This window comes from Geospiza fortis, unplaced genomic scaffold, assembly GCF_000277835.1.
Source record: "Geospiza fortis unplaced genomic scaffold, GeoFor_1.0 scaffold271, whole genome shotgun sequence".
Classification (NCBI taxonomy): domain Eukaryota; kingdom Metazoa; phylum Chordata; class Aves; order Passeriformes; family Thraupidae; genus Geospiza; species Geospiza fortis.
This window is the reverse complement of record NW_005054405.1, coordinates 1,394,877-1,419,948: the sequence shown is the minus strand read 5'-3', so window position 1 is coordinate 1,419,948 and position 25,072 is coordinate 1,394,877. Positions and strand designations below refer to the sequence as shown.

Genomic DNA, 25,072 nt, shown 5'->3' with positions numbered 1-25,072 from the left:
GATAATTACATAAAAATAAACCATAGGTAAAAAATATGAATAGGCTTAAGAGAACTGCAGTATAAAAACAAAGTATTACATGTCACTCTTACAGTTTGTGAATTATAAAGTTCTTTCATTGCTCAACAAAAGAATATGGAAAGGAGAGCATGAAAAGGAGAGGATGAGATTTTTTTTTAAGTAGAGAAATGGAGTGTTTTGCATTAGTTGCCATATAAATTTAGTCACATTATTATTCAACACAAAATAATCCTGCATGACTTTGATGAGGTAAGGCCTATAGGTGGAAATGGTTTCATTAGACCACCTCCAATAGTTTGAGAGAGCAGAGAAAATTTGTTTGGGCACAAATTTGTTTGGGGCAAACAAATATGCCTGTTATGAAGAGCATATTTAAGGATTGCTTTGAATTCAAGCAATTGCTCTGAGTAGCATTTTCAAGTGGCCAAGTAAAAACATCAGCACCATTTACAAACCTTACCTTGCCTGTGCCTTTTCACCATCAGAGCTGTGACAACCCTGCTGCTAAAGTTCTATACAGGTCAGTTATTTCCAGGGGATGAAAACGGAATTCCTAAATATTTCTGAATATATGGTGCGTGTCAGAAAATAAACAAATGCCAATATTAATAAAAGGCTCCAGATCTTCCTAGAATTAGGCATAGCATCTATTAAGAGTAATTTGTGGGGAGATTATCCAGGCTATCCCAATTTAGATTTACAACTAAATGTTAAACATCAGGAGCATTGTGAGATAGTACTGAACTTAGTATTGCCCAGTTGGAGAGGCTGCCTCATTTCTCCTTCCTCTGTCAACACCAGGTTCTTACCTTGTTAACACTCTGTCCTAATTATCAAGATATACTGATTTTATTTTTTTTTCCTTTTCCAGTATCCCAAAGAATATCTTCACAATTAAAGGAGATGGTGATACTTCAGCCATTTATACTCCTCAGGACAAATTACATTGTAAAGCTTCTTAAAAGAGTTTTATTGCTTATATTTCCAAAATATGATTAATTCATTAGATAATCACCCAGAATTTTACAATTACTGCCCTTGCATACCTCTCAAGGAATGGAACTTATAACAAAGGAGTTTCCTCTTTTTTCCCTTTATTCCTTTCCATCACACTCCTAATTTTTTATATTGTCAGGTGTTACAAAGGTGTGTTATCACAACTGTTTCAAGGCCACAGGTTTCAATAGCTGATATTAGTAAACTTTCAGGACAGTCAACAAAATGAGGCTGTTTTTTCCTGGTTCAGGATATGGCTCAGCATTGAGGGATATTTTCTGTTACAAGCAACTGGAGTTGGTACACATATAAACCCTCTCCATCAATTTGAACAAATATACACCATTATATGTGCAGAAGTATTGTGACTCTCAAAACACAGCAATGATTATTTCTATATTAACTGGATAAATCTAATAAAAAAATCAAAATATGAAAGGTAAAATGTAGTCAAATGATTAGATGATTGGTGACTGGTGTTTAAATTACGTTACATGGCACATTACTGAACATTAAGTGTAGTTAATATATACAGGTATTTTTTTAAAATGTAGTTGTTAAACATTTAAAAATAAAAACATAAAAGTCTAAATTTTGCAAAATACTAGAAGAATGTATGTTTTGCTAAAAATCTGCTCTCCATATCAGCTACTATTAATAATAAATATTCATAATATTTATATTTTACTCCTTTCATACAAAAAAAAAACCCTTTGGTACCATACATACTACATAATTTATTCTGTGTACAGAACAATCTAGAAAAGTAATAGTATATTATTAATAAAAATTATGTATAGTGCCAAGGTTCAGTTAATAAAAAATGTAATTTTAAGGTAGCTGCCGCCAGGATATCTACTGATTAGGAATAAGATAGTGATAATAAATAATAAGGAAATCACGCACACTATGTACTGTTAAGAAACAAAAGAATCAGTCATGTAGCAAACAAAACAAAATGATCTGATAAAACAAAGAAATGAGCAGATAGTTTTACATACTTGCTTAAAACTTTTCCTAAGTAAGAAGACTTAGAGCTCCAGAGCACACTCAAATTGTATCCCACCTATACAGGTACAGAGTCTTTCCTGGGGGTCTGATATGAGGAGGAAAGGGACACTACAGATTTGTATTTACAGTGTTCGCATTACATGAACTTCCTAGGTATGGAAACACTAAATCAGCCAAGACACCAACAAACCTGGAAGTTTGTTTCTAATTTAACTAGTTAGAAAAGTATGACCATGCAAACTGGATTTCTGGTTTATGCAAAGAATAGGCACCCCTGACAAATGGTTAAGATGAATAGAACTGTATTATTCATCATATGTAACAGAGATTAAATGGCTTTTAATCACCACCTTCTTATCATAAAAAATATATTTACACAATGCCTGTGAACAAGTGTCCTTGTGGCAAAACCTGATGTTTATTTATACAGGAAAAAATTCTTGCCCCTACTGCACTGTTTCCTCTGGGAGAAGGGAAGTAAACACAGCTGGCATTCTTTACATAAAGAAACAAAAAGAACAAAAAAAAAAATCTGAAAGAAACCCCACACTTCTCTTTGGCTTTTTTTTCTTCCTCATTCCTTTGTCCAATTCTTATCTCAGATATGCTCCAAGTGATTAATATGAAAGGAAACTCTCAGGGCAAAGACTTGCTAAAGTTAGTGCTGTTCCCATGTAAGACGTACATCAAGCTGTGGACTGACCCTGCACAGTTTATCTCCAGAGAGTCTCTACTGAACAACATCACACTTTTTTTTTTTTTTCCTGTGTCTGGTGGTTTAGACTGCAGCTCTTTGAGAACAGAAAAAGGCATACCTCAAAATGTGGCTGTTACTTCATCATGAACACTTCCTAGAGCTGCAGCCTCTTTTATCACTGCCAAAGCTTCACATCCCTCACAACACCGGGAAACAAACTTAGAATATGGTCAGCCTGTACTTTAGGATAATTATCCTTACCTTGATATCCATGTAATATTAACTGTAAGAATATACCTACCTCGTGTTATCAGTGCAAAAAATTTACATTCACTTGCATTATTTATACATACATTAAAGTATACTGATGGCATTAAAAATAAAGAAAATCATGTAATACCTTTACTTTTACCTATGGATTTGGTGAAATGGTTCCATGAAGAAAGCATTTCCAGACAAAAAGAGAATAAAGAAGAGGAGAGAAACAACAGTAAGAGTCATGAGTACATGTAAATGCAATAGTATCTGAACATGAAGAGACAAAGTATAAGGTAAGTGTCTGAAGACAAATGGAGATGCAATCAGTGTCATATTAGGGATTTAGTTTATTTCTTCCCAATCATGTACATGCAGAGAAATACAGAAATAACCCATGCTTAGATAAGAAAGACTGTCACAAAGGTAACATGGACAATGGTTAGGAGGAAAAAAATCACTTGTTTTGTTAGGTAGCAAAATTGTACTCTCAGCATTCCAGAAGCCAGGAGCAGGTGCTTTCTGCACATTTCCAATCAGCCATGCATTAATGCAAATGAACTCTTCAATGTGTACAATGTTACAAGAGGAGCATCTTCTTTCATGGGCTATCTGAAGAGTGGTCTGGCACTTTGTTTATCTTTTATAGGATCACCCATAATTGTATTTTCTGATAAATACACAGAATTTTTGTAATCACTTTCTTATTCCTCTCACATCTTTTTAGTTATTGTTTTGCAAGAGGGGGAGTTGAGGAGGCAGGAAGGACAAAAGCTTACGGAGCAAACAAAAACAAAAAAAAAAAACAAAACCAAAACCAAAAACAACCAAAACCAAAAACCGAAACGAGAAAAAGATGTGACTAAAACCACGTGTTTCTTTGCAGCCAAAGACAGCTTTCAAGCATTTGCCCATCGGTTGCAGTGATGGATTCAAAGCAGCTACAGAACAAGAAGAAACAATGAAAGCAGAGTGGAAAAGGAACAGAGCCCATACCTTGGTCGCCCATCATCAGGTGCGCCAGACCTTGAAGGGAAACAAGAGCACAGTCAGCAATGAACAAGGGAGCACGGGAAGGTGGTGTTGTCACACTGACAAAAAATGTTTTGTGACAGGCATCTGTTTCCTATAAGATGTCTGTATCACAGAGGGAAATCAAAGAGCATTTTTCAACCACTGGTTGGAATGCTTTGGGCTACAAGTAACAGAACTGCAATTCAAACACTGGGTGCTGTTTTATTGTGTATTTTTTTTTTCTGTGCAGTATTTGTATTGACAGAAAATAATAAAATGCTTTCAAATCCAACCAATTCCTTTAATAATCCGTCTGTCTTTATCATATTTTGATTATATGGGTTTGAACACTTTGCTGAGAGGACTTCCTGTCCTCTACATGTGAAATGATGTTTAAACCCTGGAGAAGTTTAAACCTGAAAAATGGGCTGGGTCTGATCTTTTTCCCCTCATAAAAATGAGCATTTCAGGTAATTAAATAAAATTTATTCATCACATTGAAATGATAATGCAAAGAATGTCTCCTTATTTGTGTGAAATGTGACAGTAGAATGAATTTGTTCCAGAGAAGGCAAATTATTACATATGCAATATAAAATACATAGTAATAAAGAAAATTTAAGTGACAGCTTCTGCAACTACTTCTTCAATCTCTAAGAAATAGATTTTGCCTTATACTTATATTGTGAGATGAAATCCCATCACACCAGAATAGGTCTAGTGACATTTCAAAGCAGATGTCCATAATGATAATCACTCATCCAGAGCCAAGTTTTGTTACTCTTCAAGGAAAAATATTCATCTTTTTTAATCATGATAATAAAATGATACTTAAATCTCACTGAATATAATGTGATGTTGGGAGAATGTTTTTCTTAGATATATGAAGGTTTTCATTTTTTATGTCTGATTTAAAAAACAGACTTATTCTTGGAATTTAGTTGTTTTAGGATCCATTTCAGGAGTTATTGGTTGTTCATGTGTAAAATGTGCTCCTCTTCTTGAAAAGCCATACATTGTTTTCTTAATTGTAATTAATTGAAATTAATTCACACAAAGAAGGTGAGCAATAAAATATCCTTCTCTTTATTGGAGAGCAGACTTCCTAGAGAGAGAGTTTCTGTGATTTCTAATTCACAAAGAAAATTAGGTGCACAAATGACTCACGCTACTTGGGGGTAGTTCAAAGAAGATACTCCCGACTGCAATCAGTCTAAATGATTCTTCTCTTATCAGTTTCAAATCTCAAGTGATGTTCCAAGTAGTCTAACAATGGTTTTGTTGAATTATTGCTTTTTAATGTCACTCGTTTTAGATGTGTAGTTAAACTGAAGGGCCTGATGTGCCTGATCTCTTGTGCAATAAATTCTGTTTCCAAATACAGAGCTCTGCAGCTGGTGGGATTACCTGGGGCTCACAGCAATGTAAATGAAAGCTGACTGTGATCCTGAAGGGATGCCTGCATCAGCATTGCTTGGGAAGCATCACACAGCTGAACTGGCAGTTTGCAGCTTGTGAAAGAGAACAGAAATGTTTTCATGGGTGTTCCTTCTCTGTAAGTGTTGCTGCAAGAGAGGCTTGCTGAATACACAGAGCATAAAGACCAGGTGATATTATTTAATTCATTCTTTTACTGCTGGGTGTCCTTCCTTGGATCTCCTGACACGTGGCATTTGGAGGTTTTAGTCTCTTCTTGTGATTGAATAATTTGTCTTTGGGTTTCAGCTTTTTGTGTTGGCAACTATAGCAAGAAATCTCAGACTTTTGACTTGACCCTAATTGTATTTGATAAAGAAAAATTGAAACCAGTTGAACATTGCAACATCTTTTTCTTTAAGGAAAGATTATAGCTATATGAACCTAAACAAAAGTCTAGCTTCAGATTATCACTGCTTGATAGTGATTGCTATTTTTGTTAAAATGATATGTGAAATTGGTCAGTTGTAAATAGATGACTCTTACATAATTTGAAGAAAAAATGGAAATAGAAATACCTCTTGAAGACATCAAAAAAACTGCATGAATTTTGAGAATCACTTAGAGTGTCGTTCCATGAAAAAATGCAGCCAAGTGAATGTAAAAGACATACACCGCTCAAACCAAATATCTACCAATTAAAAAATTCAGTACTAACCCTCAAGACACTTTATTTTGTTTCACTCATTGTGTTACTTTATTTGCAAGCAGTAAGGTCACTTTTGCTCCCTTGCTAAAGGCACATGATGATACTTACCTTATTTTATATTTTTGCAATCTATGAGTGAAGACTATTGAAGAGTGAAGAATTACTAGTACTGTACCTGTTCATTCCACAGAGGGGTTTAAAATGATACAGCTAAATCTGCCATGAGAGGAATCACTACTAGATTTGCAAAATGAAAGTTTGCTTTTAATAGACCTGGGACGTTTAATCCTTCAGTAGCCACGTATAGGCCTCCCATACATTGAAAATACTCATTTGTGCACCATTACTTCAATTTCTTTGTGAATTAGAAATTCAAGATTTAGAAGGAATCCCTCATGTGTGATCCACTCCAACTCTCTCCTGAACTTGGCTCTCAGAGGAGAGAGTTAAGGAGCACAGGGTGGGATAGCAGAAGAGGATATGAAGGTAGGATACCATAGTTTGGTGTGAGAGTTCCATGCAGAGCACAGGCCAAAACAAAATTTAAATCTGATAAACCTGCAGTGAGGGTATTAAATGTAGTACAAATTCAGTAAAAGGAAAAAACAGTAGCCTTTTTTTACCAGAAGTATATACAAAATTAAATATTACATATTTCTGTTTGCTTATGTTGCCTAATTTACAGAGATGCTCAGATATCACAGAGATCAAAGATGAAAAATTTTAGCTCAGATTTCAACTTGTGCTTTGGATGCACAATTCTATGCTTCCATTTTTACATATTCATGCTTTGTAACTTTAATGTATGCATAAGTATCCAGACCTGTGTTAGAATAAATTTAAGGTTGCAGTTTTAAGAATTAGGTTCAGGTAAAGTCTGGATTAACAGTTATCCAGGTTTTATCTTGTACTGCTGTGCATAAATGAATATGTGAAATGCAATTGAACCTCCTTATCTAGTTATACTGAACCTAATTCAAATTTTGAGACTCATGTTGACACCAGTAAGAGTTTTATGCACAGATCAAATACAAGATTAGGTAGTTATTTCTAGGCTTTTATGTTTTTCAGCTAGAATTTCTATTCCAGTGTTGCTGAATACATTTTTATCTCACATTGAAAATGAAATTTTATTGACGTGTACGAGCATGAAAGTGCCCACAAGTAAAGCACCAGAATTATTTGAATTTTCCTTCTCCTTGGGAAAACATATATATTAATAAAATTGCAGAGCATCATCTATGTGCTAAATCTGAGCACCTGCCTTCACCCTGGAATACAGCAGCACAGAGAAATGAAGCATCAGCACTTGAAGGCTTGAGAAAATCACCCCTGAACAGGCAGTGGCTCACGGTGAGTTGAAACCTGAATGAACTCAGGCCCCAGAGTGGCTCACATGAGCACCCTGGGTCAGAGTCATGCCAGAAGAGTCACTTTGCATATTAGTTAGTTTACAAAGTCCTTGCTTTTAAAATAGCTTTTAAAATATTGGAATGAAATAAAATGAAAGCAATTTTTTTTCAGTTTAGATAGGTAAACTAATTTTTTCAAATAGATAATTGTTTATCCAGTATGCAAAGCTTCACCCCAGAGAGACTTTAAAGGCATTTGTACATAAAAAAGCACCTGTACTTTTTAGGTTATAAACAAAAAGACTTTAAAACTATCATATATTTGCATGTTTCACCAGCTAATGGACTTACTTACCAATATTCAGGATAGATGGCATTGTGTCTTAGTTTCCACTGCCCTATGCCATACTTTCTTTAAAGGGACTTAATTACATACCAACTTAATAATTAAAATCACATGCTCCTTCTTTCACAGTGTCTCAAAGGCAAGTGCTTTATGCTGAAAAGTTAGACAGAAAACCTCTTTTCCTAAAGCTTTGTGCTGTAAAGGATATTAGAGTAAGCAAGGTTTGTGGTATTAAAGAGAGAAGCGCTTTCCATTTTCCTAAGCAATTAAGAGACAGGAATTTAACATGCATTACTATTTCATTGGGAGGATTTAGGCTCCACATTGATGGGAAAAATAGTTTCTTGAAGTGTTTTTCATACAGAACATGAGAAGAAATCAGTTCTGCAAATCTCCAGAGAGGTTTTGGATATGGTATCAGTCACACGAGTACAAATCCTGCTGTTTCAGGGGAGATATTCTGGAATTACAGGAATAAGGCCAAGGAGCTTTGCTTGTGTTCTGTATGAAAAAAATAAATCACATCTATTTGATAAACTTGTATGCCTTTATGCAGGGGAAAATACAACTTACCGTACTGAATGATATGTGCACTTTTATAACATTAAGCAGAAGGAAAAAAACCCCCACTGAACAGAGGGGAAAAACAAGAGCTTAGGAAAATAAGGTAGAAAGCACCCACCTTCCACATAGTTGTCTTCTGTAAGCACATAACAGGGAAGGAGAGAAAAGGAAAACATTCATTAAGCAGCATGCAGACTGGAACTTGCCATTGCATGTCTTACTCATGCAAGGCATCAAACACAACATGCAAGTGCTCCATTGCTACAATCCAGAGGGAAAAACAAAAGCACCAGGGAAGCAGTGTTTCCTCTACTTAACAAAATGTATGTGATATGAAACAAAATACTCTTTGCCAAAGGGCAAATATTGTACAGGATTTAGTGCAGCTCTTTGTACATGCAACTATTATTATAGTTAGATATTAATCAGAGGGTCTTCTTGTAAGATTTTTGTAACTGTATATTTTAAAACCACCAGTCATTTGTGATAGGGATTCTAAAGTCATTTGGTATTACTTTCCCATTCTGAGTTTTCCTGGATGATGAAGTAGATGATTTTAAACGTCAGATAACTTAAATTCTTGAATGTGCTGTTAAGATGCTACCACAGGCAGCATGGCTGATCCTGCAGTCATTAGAGAGGCATTCTGGTCATTGGGTCAAATCTCCAAATCCAGCAGGGAAAAAGTAGAACTTAAACTGGGTGGAATGAGTCAGAACCGTTGGATCATGTCCTACAGAATTGGTCAGTATCAGAAACTTGAACATTGTAAAAAATCAATCCATTCTCTGCCTAGTATAGTATAGTCAGCAAAGGCCACAGCAGTGCCAAGGATGGGTTCTGCCCCCCGATTCAATCAAAGGACATTTTGCCTAAGGAAAGGCTGCTATCAACAAGCAAAAACATTTACCATTGTTTATACCCAACCCAGCATCAATATGGGGCACAGGAAAGAAAGTTCTCCCAAACCTTACAAAGCAAAAGGGAACTAAGAAATGAGTCTCAGTTAATAAAGTGGACAGAATTGAAAGCTGAGAAACAGGCTGTGTCCTGAAACTCATTTTGGTGCCTAGTCCTCATCTACTCCACTGGGAAGGTGATTTTGAGGGAGTATTTCTCTGAGCATGACTGAGGAGGGGATAGGAGAGAGAAAATGGGAAAGGCAAAATAACAAAGGAAAACCATCACAGAAGTCAAGTAGATGGATGCTGTGGAGCCAACAAAGAGATGGGGAGGGTGACAGCACAGCAGTCTGACTGCCTGGGAGATCTCCTGCTGCAGTTTATGCCATCTCCACCAGCTCTTCCTAGGGAGGGAGCATGCAGAACCCAGTGAAAATTAAAGGCCAGTTCTGTCATCATCGGTCATTTCTCATGGATTCATCCCATAGGAATAATGCCTTTTCATGTGACCATGGAACTAAACTAATTTTGATATATTGTAACCCAATAAATAAGAAAACAAGTTACACAGAGCTGGGCTTAATGATATTTTTTTAAGCACAGTGATTTCCTCTCCGAATGTGTCACTTATCATAGTGAAAAGCCTTTATAAGTTAATGCAGAAAGCAATGAAAAAGGTCATCAAAACTCGACAGTATTCCAACAAATAATTTGAAAAAATTTATCACTTTAAAAATAATAACTGCGATAAATGATGAGTAATAAGGGTTTAAAGGTTTAATTATATAGTTGGATATTATAATTCGTCTTTTCCATTCACACACTCTAAAACAAGAAATAGAATAAAATTCACTGAGATGACAAAGAACACCCAGTTTCACAAGACAAATATATTGTGTTCTATATACAATGTAAATAGTGATATTTGGATATGATATTTGTGCTACAAATGTGATATTTGGAGTGTCTCTTAGCAAAACTTTTCTAGATGAGCCTTTTACCTTTAACTGCATGCAGTAATTTCCTTTCTCTAAGTAAAAAAAACCCACCCAAACTCAATGAAAAATATATTAGTTATTTCAATTGTTGTTTAACTTCAGGCTCTTTCATCTAATTCTAGTTATCACAGTGTTTGTATATTGCAAAACCAACATTGCCATGGCATTCTTTTTGGTGGCCATGTTTAGCTTAACAAGATGTTTTAAAACCAGCATATGAACTTGCTGACAGCTGAGTTCAGTTCCTCATGATGTCTCAAGACTCCAAGAACAGGGCTCTGAAAATGACATCTTAGGCAGGATCAGATGGTTAAAGCCATCTGGTTACAGGGTTTAGCATATTTGGTTTTATATCATGAGTCCTCCTCTTAGCAATAATTGGTATGCCTTTTTTGTGACTTTCACCAGAAAGATTTTTACTGGCTGAGCAGTTTCCCCTAAATGTCTGACTGATTAAACTTTTAGTGATAGCAAGTCAAGCTGTCAAAACATTTTGAATTAAATAAAATGGAAAAAAGTCAAATTCCCACTCTGAATTAAACAGTGTACATAACCAAACTCCTATGCACTAGTAAACAGCAATGAAAATTCATTCCTCCACAGGTTTTTTGTCATGGTAAGTTAAACCATCTTAAACAGTTTTGCAATCTAAGAAAAAAATTAGTTCAGGTTCTTTATGGTACTTTATGAGGCTTTTACATTAGATTAGCTTTGAGCACTTTAATTAAGGTAGGTTGTTTGTGATGGATGATATATTTCCATTTCATTAACACTTCACTTGGCTTTCCCGATTCCCATTTTCTAGGCATGGCTTATTCTTCTAAGCAGAATATAAGAATCCAGAAGGCTCAAATTCTAGCCTTGCTTTTTATTCATTTTGCTTACTCCAGCCACTCTTTAAAAACAAAACAAAACAAAACAAAACAAAACAAAAAAAAAGAAAAGAAAAAAGAAAGATCATTGAAAGCCATGTATAATATCAAGTCACAGTTCAGAGGGAACAAAAATTTCCTCATTTAAATCAGGAGTAACTGCATTTATGTCATTAGATTTGCATTGGTGTAAAATTTCTGTACCTGGAGGAGAGTAGAGCCATACTACACATTTCTGTACCTGCTGATGGTTCAGCCACACACAGAATTTACCAACATTTCTATCCATCCACTCTGAGGAACCTTATTGTCTACTAAATAGCTCTGTTGACAGCAGTGAAACCCAAGGTTTTTAGGCCCCAAAATGCTAACCCCAAATGCTGCAGGCAGAGGCACAGAGGAGCTCTTTCCTTTTCTCTACCAGTGATCATACCAAGGACTTTTCACCCTGAAAACAGCTGACTTCCTCTTCAGCGTTCTGAATTCAAAGAGATGTGGGATTTTTTTCTATTTTTCACATTGCACCAAGCTCCTCACTTGAAGAACTAGAGAGTTCTTATCCACTGCAAATGCTTATTTCCAAGACCTTCCCCCATGACCACCACCAAAAAAAAAAATTACCCTGCTATTTTCTGTGTTTGCAACTGAATTCCTCCAGCCAAAGTCTGCTCTTGGTGCTATGTGTGTAATCTGTTGACTGTGCATATTGAGCCAAATACTGAGTTGATTTAAATCTGGTGTGACACAGTTGAAATCAGAGGAACTGCACAACTTACACAGGCTGTGAATCTGGCTTATTATCTCCAGATGAATTGTCTCAGGCTGTCCCTACTGAACTGAGAGCAGATTCTGCTCCATTATTATTTTTTTTTGCAGCAAAAGCGCAACCAATTCTAATTATTTTAGCATATTACTGTGATTTAGTGATATGAAAATGGGAATGATATTTTTATAGTACATTTTTACTAATTAAAGAATTGTTTTAATGTTCAGTGATTCTTCATGGAAACCTTCATATAAAAACAAAACAAAACAAAACAAAAAACCCTGACTCTTTCTATGTTTAGTGGTTATTTCTGCTATTACATTTTTCTCATCTGCTAGAGAATTTACACCTTAGCCACACAATTATGTAAGAACTGTATTTTCATGACAAACAGGAGAAACAGTAATTAGTATTTTGAAATTACAAAAACAGAAACAACACCATAAGAAACAGCATATTAGCAGAGGGATATTTATAGTGCTTTTTCTCATGACAATTTAGTTCACAATCACATTCCAGCAAGGAAGAATATAACATACTATAGACATATTTATGAAATTTCAAAAGGGATTCAGAAGCATGACAAGTGGTGAAATAGCATGAAATAAAGCTATATTATGGAGGTGTCTTGCAACAAAATTGATGGCTAGAAGCTTAAGATACCATATTTTGTTTTTCTCGAAGAATAATGCATAATTATACATCTCTCTAAATTATCTACCAAAAAAACCTGTACTCAGAAATATCATTTCAGGGGCCAGCTTTATCTGTGGAACTGCTCCCAGTGTTTCTTGGGTGGTGTAATTTAGCCTGTCCCATCCATTTCTCAGATTAGTAGAGAAATTGATTTTATTGACATGGGGTTCAAAACAAAATATTTGGAAAGGATATGAAAATATGAAGTATGTTATGAAGTATGTTAGAAAGCATGAACAGTCATACAGTCAATAATGATGAACTAAAGCAATATATTGAATATCCATGGTCATGAGCATTGATCCTCTCAAGTGCTGTGATTCTGACAAATTCCATTAGGATTATTTGCATATTTTAGAAATTACTTTTGAAAAATGTACTGCACATATTGATTGCCATTATTGACTGTAATTATGAATAATCAGAAATTATAAAGATTATAGAGATACCTGGTACTCTGATTTTGTTGCAGCTTGCTTGAGTGTTGGGTAAACAGTGTAACAGCATTTCCCAATCTTGTTGGGATTCTTAAATAAAATCTAGAAATCTACCAGAATCTAGGCAGGAGGGCTTAGGAGTTCCTACATTTCCACATTAGATTTGAAATCAATGTACAGCCCCTCTTAATCTCCACACAGCTTTGGATAGACCCATTCAGAGGACTTTCCACTGCAGTTGGTAGAAATACGACAGGGACTTTATTGATATTTTTTGGGTGGAAAGGAGGAATTTCAGGATAACGTGTTTGGGCCCATTTTAGTTTCATTCTCTACCTGCATCTCTTTGAGGATCCCTTCTTTTCTGGATTGCCCTGTTCAGGACTTGGGACAAAGGCAAGATCCCATCAGGAGCACTAATGAACTGCCTTGATGAAAATAAGGACAGGGCTTTCTGCCAAATGAGGATCATTAGGGCACAATTAGATTTTTTTTTTTAACCAGCTTTTTACAAGACAAAGCCATCAGCACAAATTCAGTATGCTTCTGTAAATGTGAGTAACATCCATGAATTTGTTCTAAGTGAGGCCATCTTTTCTGGACAGTATCCCAAGTGCTTTGAAAATGAAATAATGACAAGATCATTTAAGTTAAGCTACTGTAGATGAGCTCCAAGTGTGAAGCAGCAAGTAAGGGAGTAGTGCAAGTTTTGAGTGCACAAGCAGAGAAATAATGAACAGAAGTAGAAAATGGCATTATTTTTGTGGCATAATTAAAACCATTACTGTGTTAATTACAGTGTTCATATATTTGAAATGAAGTAAAAAATGAGAGATGTTTCAGAAAAAAAAAACTTTCCCCACAGTCATTCGTGTCATTAAAAACCCTAAGAAAACTCAGCAACTATGTCTTACAAAGAAAGCCCTAAGATGCTCCATCTGTTGAATAAATCCAAGATAAAATAAAGAGGTGTCTGAACCCAGTCTACAACTATTAAAAGTTCCTGATAGCTTAGGACAGAAGTCCTTTCAACCAGACAAAGATTGTCATCAAGAGTCAGAAAAGTTCAAACTGAAAAGAAGACAAAAATATTCAATAAAGGTAAAATAAGAATTGGCAATTCTAGGAAATTCTTCCCTGAAGTCTTAAGACAGAGCTTTTCTCTAACAGAGACTGTATACCAATCATTGCTTTTGGGCTGCCTTGTAGGAATTACTAGAAGAGATTCTGCCTTTTGCCATTTAGGAGGTCAGGTTAATATTCTCCTAGTGGTACATTCTGGACAGAACTCCTATGAATCTATGAATTTTCTCTAGTTAAATGAGAACAGAAACCAAAGATAAACAACAGCAAATACTTTGACATCCTGTTAAACAGAAAAGTGTTCAAATAAATTGTTTTCTCAGAACCAATCTCTGCATCATTTACAAAAAGATTTCACTGAGAAATATTTCCCATGAAGAATTCAAATATAATGGGTGAAAAAACCAAAACTATTCAGACAAAAATCTGTTTTCCCTATGGTTCACAACAGGACAATATCTCCAGCCACAATTTACTTCTACCACCTGTCATATTTTTTATACATAACTTCTCTAGGTATTTGAGAAACAGATGAGAAACAGAATCAAAATCAAGACATTATTAAATCACTACTTTTTCTGAGGCAACACCTTTTTTGTACTATTTCATTCCTGTGTAGATTTATCACTTTTAGTGCTTATTATCACAAGTGTATCAAACATAAAGACATTCAACATTGCCTTATTTTTATACTATTAATTCACGATGATTTTATTGTTACATATTTTTTTAGATGCTGCACATCTGAATGGGATTTTGTGTCCCTGGAGCCACAGGAGTTGACAAATAGGCACATCTTTGATACTCTCATCTCCTTTTTTTCTCAACTGCTTCCTGAAAACGACAATTTTGGAAAGTTACTTGTTCTCTCCTGTTAGTAGTTTTGACCATACAGACTTCTACAGTCAGTGGAGAGATCATGTATATATACAAATTACTGTTTTTTAATTGTATTAAAATCCTAAGAAATTTTACTTTGGTCATATTTTCCCACCTCATTAAATTTATTTTTTTTTGTCTTGCTACTCTCATATTTACTATACTTATGACCTGTCTAAAATACATCAATACTTTAAAGAAATTTTCATCAACCACTGGGACAAGCATTCCTGAATCTCTGTCATGGCTGCAGTAACCACAACCAGAAAGCATTTTTTTGTAATAATTGAATTCAGTAATATTAAAAGAGGTAGTGAGAGAGAAAGAAATAATTTGCATATGTGAGGGTGAATCAAATAACTACATTTCCTCCTCAGTATTTTAATTTCCTTGTATAAGTAGGAAATGAAACACAATGTAAATCTATGTATTTTACTCAATAATCAGATATTATTTAAGAACTGCTGCTCTTTTCTTGTTTATCCTCTGGAACTATTTCTCTAGATTTGAAAAATTCAATTTCCTCTGAAAATCTCTGGGATTTACACACTTTACCTTGCTTTGTGCATTAGGACCTCTTCCCTGTAATCACTAGAGGTCTTATTTCCTACCACAGAGAATGGATCGACTAACTAGAACTACAAACTGACTGCATATGGTCCACTTTAAAACTTCTCTTTTCTTCCTGGGATTATTTTTATTCCTTTGGATTTTCCTCAATTTTGCCCTGCAGGCTACATGGCATGAAAATATATTTTCAGGCTATTCCTATCAAAACCTTTCATACAGAATTAACTTTTCTGGTTGGCAGAAAGCAATGTCAAGTACAGATTATGCTCTATGAAAGTGTGGGGTGACACAGATATGTCTATTTCAAGAACAACCATTTTGAAATTAATTTGAGAGATTCATAATGCAACTTCAATGCATTCTTTAATAAACAGTTGTGAAATTAAGAATAAAGAATTTTTGGGATTACTCATGCTTGTTTTGATGTATGTGAAAGTAGAAACATGCCCAATATTTCCTTGTTGCACTGTGCTTTGTCGATTTGTCCTCTTGGATAGTCAATTATGGCTATCCAAGAGGCTGCAAATTCAGGTTCAGTTACTATCAGAAGAAATCAAATCCCTCTCCAATCATCCTTTCAGCAAAACTGGTCTCTTAGACCCATTAATAGAATAGGATTAGCTGAGCTGACAGAGAGTAAAAATGCAGTGCAGTGATTGAATGGCAGAAGCAATTTTCCAAATGGATGGCAGCTTTGCGGAGGCGGTGATCCAGTGGATAACATCAGCAGGACACTCAAAGGAGGAGAGGTCGTGGGTTTTGTCCATGAGAAGAATATTATTTTTACTCAATACTTCCTAAAACTTTCCTACTGGTTGTTTTTTGCACAGTGTACTGGCAGCTATCTACACTTGCACAATCTCAACTGTGCAAATATTGCATTTCTCCTTCATAGAGTTTGCTAAGGAGTGGAGACATATGACTGCACATTTTGCCTATCTGAGATATTCACACAGGCCCTGACTTTGTAGCTGGATATTTGTGCCTTCCCAGACTGGTACAACACCAAAATTAGCATGAGAGCATGCAAAGCCAGCCATATTTTTGTATTCACACACAGTCTTTATTTAAAAAAAAAAAAAAAAAAAGAGAGGAATATTTATGTGCTAGCCTAATGCCATGACTTTGACACAGGCAGCTGAAGACTATTTGGTATGAAGTGTTCTTGAGAGTTAGTAGCTAAAAATGTTGAAGACACACCGTACACAATTAAAAATAGACTACCAATATTCAGAATCATTTTGTTGCATAGTTCTTTAGCTCGCGACCATGAAATTTTCTTGGCTACTACTGAGATTCATTTTGTGAATGTGAACTGAGCTGAAGTTGCCTTTGGAAGACATTAGAATGATATAGAACAAACTTTCTCCTCATTTAAATGACAGTTTCCTCTGAAGTGAGTAAAGCTGTACTCTGAAAGTCAGCATACTGTAACAGAGTCCTTAATTTGACATCAAATTAAATTTAATCATAGCTATCTGTGACTGCAAGTGAACAAAATAGATATCTTTATTTTTTTATTAAATTAACTTAATTTTCTCCTTTACTAGTCTACACTCATTTCAATCATAATGCTGAATGCTATTCTAATTAATTAGTTGTTATAGATAATGACAATCTAATTACAAGAAATTGTGCAATTAAAAAAAAATCAACCTTTCTTCACTTAAAATCTGGTCATCCTTAGCTAAAGTAAGAACTGATACATTTCTTATTTCCTCCACAGATTTTATAGAAATTGCAAAAGAATGTTATTTTGGTTTTTTGTAGCCATGTGTATGCCTGCATTGAGCTTCCATGTGTCCAGAGTATTTATATGTATTACAACCTGTGACATGCTTTAGAACTACTCTTGGTTTTCATTAATCACCTTGATATGAATTGGTTAAACTGTTATTTTTTTGGCATGAGATTATATATTGTAACTTTTATAACACTCCTAAGTGATGTAACAAACATTCAGGCATTAGTTTAGTAGAGGAGAAAAAGGTGGCTCTGAGAAGGAAAAACTGTACCTGATGCGTTTGTGCCAACCCGTGGGGTTAGGGTAAGCTACACTGATTTATCATCTATAACTGTTCTTATCTCAGAATTGCAGAAATAAAAATTCAAATGGTAGTAGATAGTAGTAAATGTTTCAAAATAGTCCCATATTTAGGGTTTATAGAAATTAACCCAGGACAGCTAGTTCTTCTCTTCCTAGGAGTTAATCAGCAGCACAGAATCACAGAATCACACAATGATTAAGGTAAAAAAGGCCTCTGGAAGTCATGTGGTCCAATCTCCCTGTGCATGCCGGGTCACCTAGAGCTGATGGCCCAGGGTCATGGTCAGATGGCTCTGGAATATATCCTGTGTTGGAAACTCCACATCTCTCTGGGTCAGCCGTGCCGCCCCTAAGGGAATCTTATGGGAGACAGTGTCAAAGTCTTTACTGAAGTCCAGGTAGACCACACTCAGTGCTCTGCTCTCACCTACCACACCAGTCGACCCATCATAGGGGTTTATGAAGTTGGTCAAGCATGACTTACCCTTGATGAAGCCACACTGACTACTCCTGATGATTTCTCATCCTTAGTGCACCTGGAAATTTCCAGGATTAGCTGCTCCATCTTGTTCCCAGAGAACGCAGGGATCTTATCAGCCTGTAGCTCCCTGATCCTTCTTCTTGCCCTTCTTGAAGATGGAAATGACATTTGCACTCTTCTATCTTTGGGAAGTTCTCCCAGTTGCCATAATTAATCGAAGACTATCTAGAGTGGCCTCACAGTGACAGGGGACAGTTCCCTCAGCATATATGGTTGTATCCCATCAGGTGCCATGGATTTACATATGGGCAGTTTGCATAAGTATTCTTTGACATGATCCTCTTCCACCAAGAGTACATCCTCCTTGGTCTACTCTTTCCTTTTTTTACTCAGGGACCTGGGATTCCTGAATGTTGATTTTGTTAGAAAAAGACAGAGGCAAAAGAGGCATTTGAGACCTCATTCTTTTTCGTGTCCTGTGTCTCCATGTCCCCTGTCTTGTGGCCAATGGGTCCACATTTTTCCTGGTCTTTTTGTCATTAATGTACTTATAGTAGCCCTTCTTGCTGCCTTTGACCTCCCTGGAGAGCTGAAATTCCATTTGGGCTTTGGCTTTCCTCACTTCACTCTTGAATGCTCAGATAGTGCTTCTGTATTCCCCCCAGCCCTACCTGTCCTTGCTTCCACCCTTTGTAGGTGTTTTTGGTTTTTTGGGTTCTTTTTGGGTTTGGTTTTTTTTTGTTTGTTTGGTTTTTTTGGGGGGGGTGGAGGTGATCCATAAATATCAGCCTTCTTCTTGGACCCTTTTTTCTCCAGGGCCTTATCCCATGAAATGCTTCTGAGTAGATCTTTGAAGAGGCCAAAGTCAGCTCTTCTGAAGGCAACAGTTGTGAGCTTTCTTCTCACTCTTCTCTGTCTTCAGAGTCCTGAACTCCACCATGGTCACTGCAGACAAAGTTGCCTGATCTTCACATTCAGAATGAGCCCCGCCTTTCTGGTGTATGTGGTCCAGGAGACTGCCTCTCCTTATTGGCTCTGATCTCATTTGGAGGTGGAAGTTACCATCAATACACTCCAGGAGCCTCCTGTCTGCTTACATCCTCCTATGTTGTCCCCCAGCAGGCACCATGGTGGCTTGTTCTTCCTGGTCAAGTGGATTATAGAAGACACCTTCTATAAGGTCATTTTTGTCAGCTCTTGAAGTCTTCCTTATTACCTTTGTTCCTTTCTGAAAGAAATTGCTTAGATCTGTGTCCTGATGCTCGTCTTCAGTCACTTCATATTTTTTCCCCTAAGCTTACATTCCCTTCAGTATAGGCCACATGAAGTTATTTTTTGTTTAGTCATGTGTAATGTAACTCATGTATCATAATACATCAGCATGGTAGCGCACTGCCAGTGAAAATGTGGGAAAGCATCTTTTCCACTTTTAGCTCCTTCACAGCTGGAAAATTGGTTAGGACAACAAAGATGGCATTAAGAAAAGTAAATATAGGATTCTCTAGTGAAGAACTATTTCTGGTATAGAATTTTATCAGAACCAATTCTAATATCTTCCCACAAAAACTCTTCCTCATAGAAAAAAATGTCTCTGCATTGCCTTGTAGCACAAATGAAGGGGACAGTAGGGAACACTGTAATGACCTTTCATGGGATTGAGTCAAGCAGGATCTTAGAAGGAAATTAATGAGAACATCTAAATGTAGAGCTATAGAAGGAGCTACAGGGCAGACATAAATATTACTGATTCTGTAATATGAATAAATATATCCAATAAAATGTGTTCTGAATGTATTTCTAAGATAGCATTGACGTTTCTTCTTAAGCACGATACAAAATGGTGTTTCTTATATATTTAAAGCAAAATGTTAATAATAAGGAGATGAAGCAAACTTTCCAACAAGAAAAATCCTGCTCTGTAAGGTAAATGCTGACAAATAACAGAAATCATGTTTGATTGTTAGCCCATTATTGAAATGAACACAAAAATCATCTGGTTCCTAGTTTTAATTCATGAAGAGGAGGAATAATTCTGAGGTTCCCAAAGTGGAAAAACTCCTACATCTAAACCATAACTAAAATTTCTTTCTGGCAGAGTATTTATGCCATTAGGCAATTCACAGAATAATAATGATGAAAGCAAGTATCCCATATCGTATAACTCATGTACTTAATCAAGTTAATAAACCTCTCAAACAAAGCACAAGCATTTCTTACATATTTTTTTAAAATCATATTTTCTGAACAAAGAATCTTTCCATATTCTAAGAGAGAAACTCATATTTGAAGAAGGTAGTTTTTTTTATGATTGTATTCTCAATACATAGACCACATCAGAATATGAACATTCATATGTAATAATAATGCCTTATGCAATGTACAGGTGTACAGGTGTAATGAATGCAGCCAACAGAGTGAACAAATGATGAGCTATGGTCCAACTAGTCATACCAAAACAGAAACAATCTTCACACTGAACACCGGAAAAAGATTTAACTTCACTAACACAAAACTGCAGAATGTCACATCAAGCCAAGGGACAGAAATAGACCACACTGAACTGCAGGATAAGTCTCTTAAAAATTCAACAAAACAAAAACTAATGCATATGAAGGTGTGGAATTTGAGAAAGGTGTATCAATTAATAGGATTTTGATTTTTTGTATGTTCTTTTGTTTAAAGGAAATAGTTTAAGGAATTTGTGATTATAGTTTGTTCCAAAACAAAACTATAAAAACTGTACAAAAGGCACTAACAACACAATTTAAATTATTTTCAATTGTAAAGCCTCTTTATATAGCGGGTTAAAAAGTGCTTGATTCATTTTCTTATTCTGCTTTCTTCAGCTTACAGCAAGTGCCTTCTTGCTTTATGAAGTGCATGTTAAAAGTGTCTATTGTGAAGAACATCTAATGCTCATAAATAATTTGCTTCTAAGAATAAAGAAAAAAATCAAACCGCATTTCCCAAAACATGCTTATAATACATGGAGAGCAGTCACCACATTTTACTTTTATTAAAACAAGCCAACTCACCCTCCCCAACACCCCATTTTTCTCCAAAAGTACTTTAGAAAATAGAAAGGTCTCAGGTGTTTTTCTTTTATCACTTTGAATGTGCTTCAATATTCTATATTGACAACTGCAAATTTTTATTCAGTCTTCATTTTTAGTGAGTTCCCACAGTTTTCTGTAGTGGGCCAAATTCTTAAAATACACCACCTTCTGGTTAGGGCATTGGTACAATCCTTAAACAACACTGATGTTATTGCTCTCTTACATCCTGCATCAAGTGGCATTGGTATGGATTTAAAATACATGTAAAACATGTATCCTAACAAATACTACAATTAATTACATAAAAAAGACATGTTATTTATATAATGTCCTACATTATGTACTTTTCCTGTCCTCAGTCACAAGTAGTCTGATGAGAAGTGTAAAATTGAAATACTCAAAACATGTAAAGAGCTAGCAAAAAATAAGTGGAATAGAAAAACTGGGCATGAATCATTCTTATGACATACAATGGGATCCTCTTTAGAATCCATTCAGCTGGACAGGAATGTTTTCATTAATTTACACAGCTGAGCTAAGACCTGAATTGCTCCATGAATTTCATAGTTTACCTGCTGTGCTGCTACTCATCATCTGCAACTCCCATTGAGACCCCAGGGTGAGTCACTGGAACACAATGAGGGCACCAGTCCCCTCTCTCTGCCAGGGAAGCATTTTTAATCAATAGCTTTTACTGCAATGGAAGTTACCACAAAGCTTTCAAGATCTGGGTTTATGTTGTAGTTAAAATGAGCTTAGTGCCATCTCTAGTGTGTAGTTACTGCACCAAGCAGCACATTATAAATTAGGTCAAGGCTGTTTGTGCAAACTGGTATTTTAGAAGATGAAACAAAAGCAATGCAGAAGATGGTGATACTATCACATGAAAACCATCTTCGTATATTTGTATGTTTGATTTGTGGATGCCTACATACACACACATTTAGATACATATTTAGATGTGATTTGAGACAGTAAAAATAGGTCAAATAAATTTTTCATCTAAATTGATTTGAGTGAGTACGCAATGGGAAAGTGCAGATTTTGATGGAAGATATGGTTATGTAAATCTCCACTGAGACAAGAGAGCTACTCCAAATATATGCAGACTGGTTTAAGTCCCTTACAACACAAGTTCAAATCTCTGGTTGAAATCCCCTAAAATCTTATAGAATTGGAATTCTTCTCATAGAGTTGCATCATTCAACTACATACACTCTGGAGTTTAAGAAGAGGACAAAGGCATTTATTAAAAAAAAAATCATACAAGTATCAACTATTTTTTCTTATTTGTCAAATTTTTGTAAAAAATAGCTGTAGTAACAAACAATAAATAATGCAAGCCAAATCCAGTGAAGAGTGGAGTACAGATTTGATTTGTGTAGCAACATGCATCTTCTAAGTCCCAGCTTCTCCAGGACTGAAGAATAGTGTTTCACATGTGCTGGAAGAAAACAGCAGCACAAAGCACAACAGAAGTTCACTCTGCAGCACTAACAGCAGCCATGCTCCTCTGAAGTGAGATAAATGCCCCACTGGAAATTTCAGGTCAAGAGGAACATTGCAATGGGATTACAGGACTGGGCAGAAAAGACTGAAGCTGGCACAGAGAGTTTAGTCATTGTGCAGCAGTGACACTCATTTGGTATCATTTACATATAAAACTGATCTCACTTGCCTATGTAAATTGATTATACACTCCTGGAATTTGGTGGTTTTCTTAGCAAATAGAAGGATGACTTGCACGTTAAAGAAGAAGAAGAACAATAACAACAACAATGGGAGAAGAATTAAAAATTAAAATGAGGGGAAATAAGTAAAAGAATAGCAATTTCTTTTGAGAAAACCAAATGTGTAAGAGCTAGTGTAACTTAGCACAATTCCACGAATCTCACTGTCCTTGGGAGGTTTTTCAGGAATCAGTCCTTACACAAATATTTTCTGAACAACTTTTAAGTATTGAAGACACCTTTTTTTTCTTTTTCCTGCTCATAAGCAATGATTATTTTTTTCTTTTTGTATACATTTTTCTTTAACAAATATATTTATTGGGGCAAATTAAATGAAACAGCACTGATATTTCAGATCTGTTTCTGTATATCCCTCTGAGCAACTCTCATGGTCATGTGAAGTAAACTACACTCTGGTTGGTTATTTTGTGCTTGGGGTTATTTTTATGTATTTTATTTGAAAAATGAGCTGTAATTCCAGGTTTAGGTAGGGAAAAAAAAAGGATAACTGCATTTTTCCTCCTTCAAAGAACAGGTCAAATATATTCAGGGCAAATTATGAACATGATTGTGATTTCCTCTGCCATTTGCAGTCTTTGCCCATTGTGCAATGCTTGGGGAATTATTGACAGCTATAAGAGGAAGCCGGAGGTCAGTCTACCAGTCAGGGCTGGCTAGACTAAGACTAGTTGAGCTGATATCCAGGGATAAAAAAAAATTACACTCATTCATCAGTGTGAAATAGCACCCCATATGCAATTGTTCAGAAAGCATTTGGCTGAACAGTCTTAGGTTATAGAGAGTCTCACTAGCAATACCTCAAACAAAAGAATTCCTTGGCAATAGATTTTCTGGCAGGCTTCTCTGCCATGGAAAGAAAAGTAATAAGTGTGTATCATTGTCCTCAGTCTCCAGCAGCATCTCCCACTGACTTTGAGAGATGTTGTTCATGTGAATCAAGGCTGATGTAAGAACAGCAGCTTAAGCAAGCACACAATTTTTCCCTAGGAAATTTGTAAATTTACATGCCCAAATTTGATTTCCAGTGCACTATCAGCAAATCCTGTCCCTGTTATATATTGGCTTGTGAACAAAAACTACAGGGATAATATAAGGGTGATTTGAATGGAAGGCAAAATATTTGTAAACGAACTGAAGAACAGAAATAGGTGAACTGTGGGGTAAAACATGATGCATTACCTTGCTGAACAGGACCCCCTCTAGAAGAGATGATGTGAATATAAACTTACATATAATATGCAATATCATGTATTGTGGCACAGAGATCCAAAACATGCTTCAGTAGACTCTGGAACTCTACCCCACTCATTTTTCATATGTATGGAAAACCCCTCCCCCATACAGCCCTCAAAAAAACCCAAAACCATGCAGGAGTTACACAGCACCTTGAAAAATCAGATTCTGAGAAAGCATTTTCATCCCTTAGGACATGAGCATTACTCCTCACAGAAAATAAACACATAGCTCTGATGATATGAAAAAGATGGAAATTACAGTTCACAAGGCTACTAGCAAACAAATATCAAGAGAAAAAAATGGATCTTGGTCTCTACAGGCAGCTACAGATATACTGTGACTCCAGTGTGGAATCAAACCAAAGCAGTTAATCTTGTTCCAAAGCTATATTTTACAGGTAAATCTACCACTTTGTTTTTGGGGGGAAAAACTCTCCTAAACTGGTTCTTCTTAGGGTTAATTTTTGCTCATTCTACTTCTGCTTTTTCTTTTTTTTTTAACTTTTGAAGTTTGATCCCTAAAAATATCTCTCAATTTTCTATACACCTGGGCTTTGAGCACTGAGCTCATAACTTTGAAAGGAGAAATCTTTTTTTGTGCACTGATGAAGTACTCACACTTCATTAAGCAATGAAACCTCTCCATGGTTCTACAGCGTGTTTCATGAAAGGACCTCAGCAGTTTATGCTTATAAATGCCTCCCTGCAGCAGACAGAAATTTTGGTAGTTAATATTTCTGTGCAAGCAGAAGTGGTGCTTGAGACTTGTGTGAAAGGCATTCAGTAGAATGTGTGCATCTAGGAGTTCTTCCTCTCACAGCTGAGCAGGGGAAAATACAATAGGGGAATTTTAAATTGATTCAGGAAAATTGAAGAATAAAAAGCATGGTAGAGGAAGCTAGGCTTAGACATAAAATT

At 35.8% G+C, this 25,072-nt stretch overlaps 1 protein-coding gene across 2 annotated transcripts in view; it reads right to left on the bottom strand.

Moving 5' to 3' along the window:
- NRXN1 (neurexin 1) overlaps positions 1–25,072 on the bottom strand; it is a 671,624-nt gene that overhangs the window by 589,303 nt on the left and 57,249 nt on the right. For both annotated transcript variants that reach the window (XM_005426207.1, XM_031061247.1), the window contains exons 2-4: positions 8,500–8,517; positions 3,977–4,006; positions 3,126–3,137 (exon numbers count right to left, since the gene is read on the bottom strand). In XM_005426207.1, the coding sequence (XP_005426264.1) occupies positions 3,126–3,137; positions 3,977–4,006; positions 8,500–8,517 (60 nt within the window). The remainder of the gene's footprint in view (positions 1–3,125; positions 3,138–3,976; positions 4,007–8,499; positions 8,518–25,072) is intronic.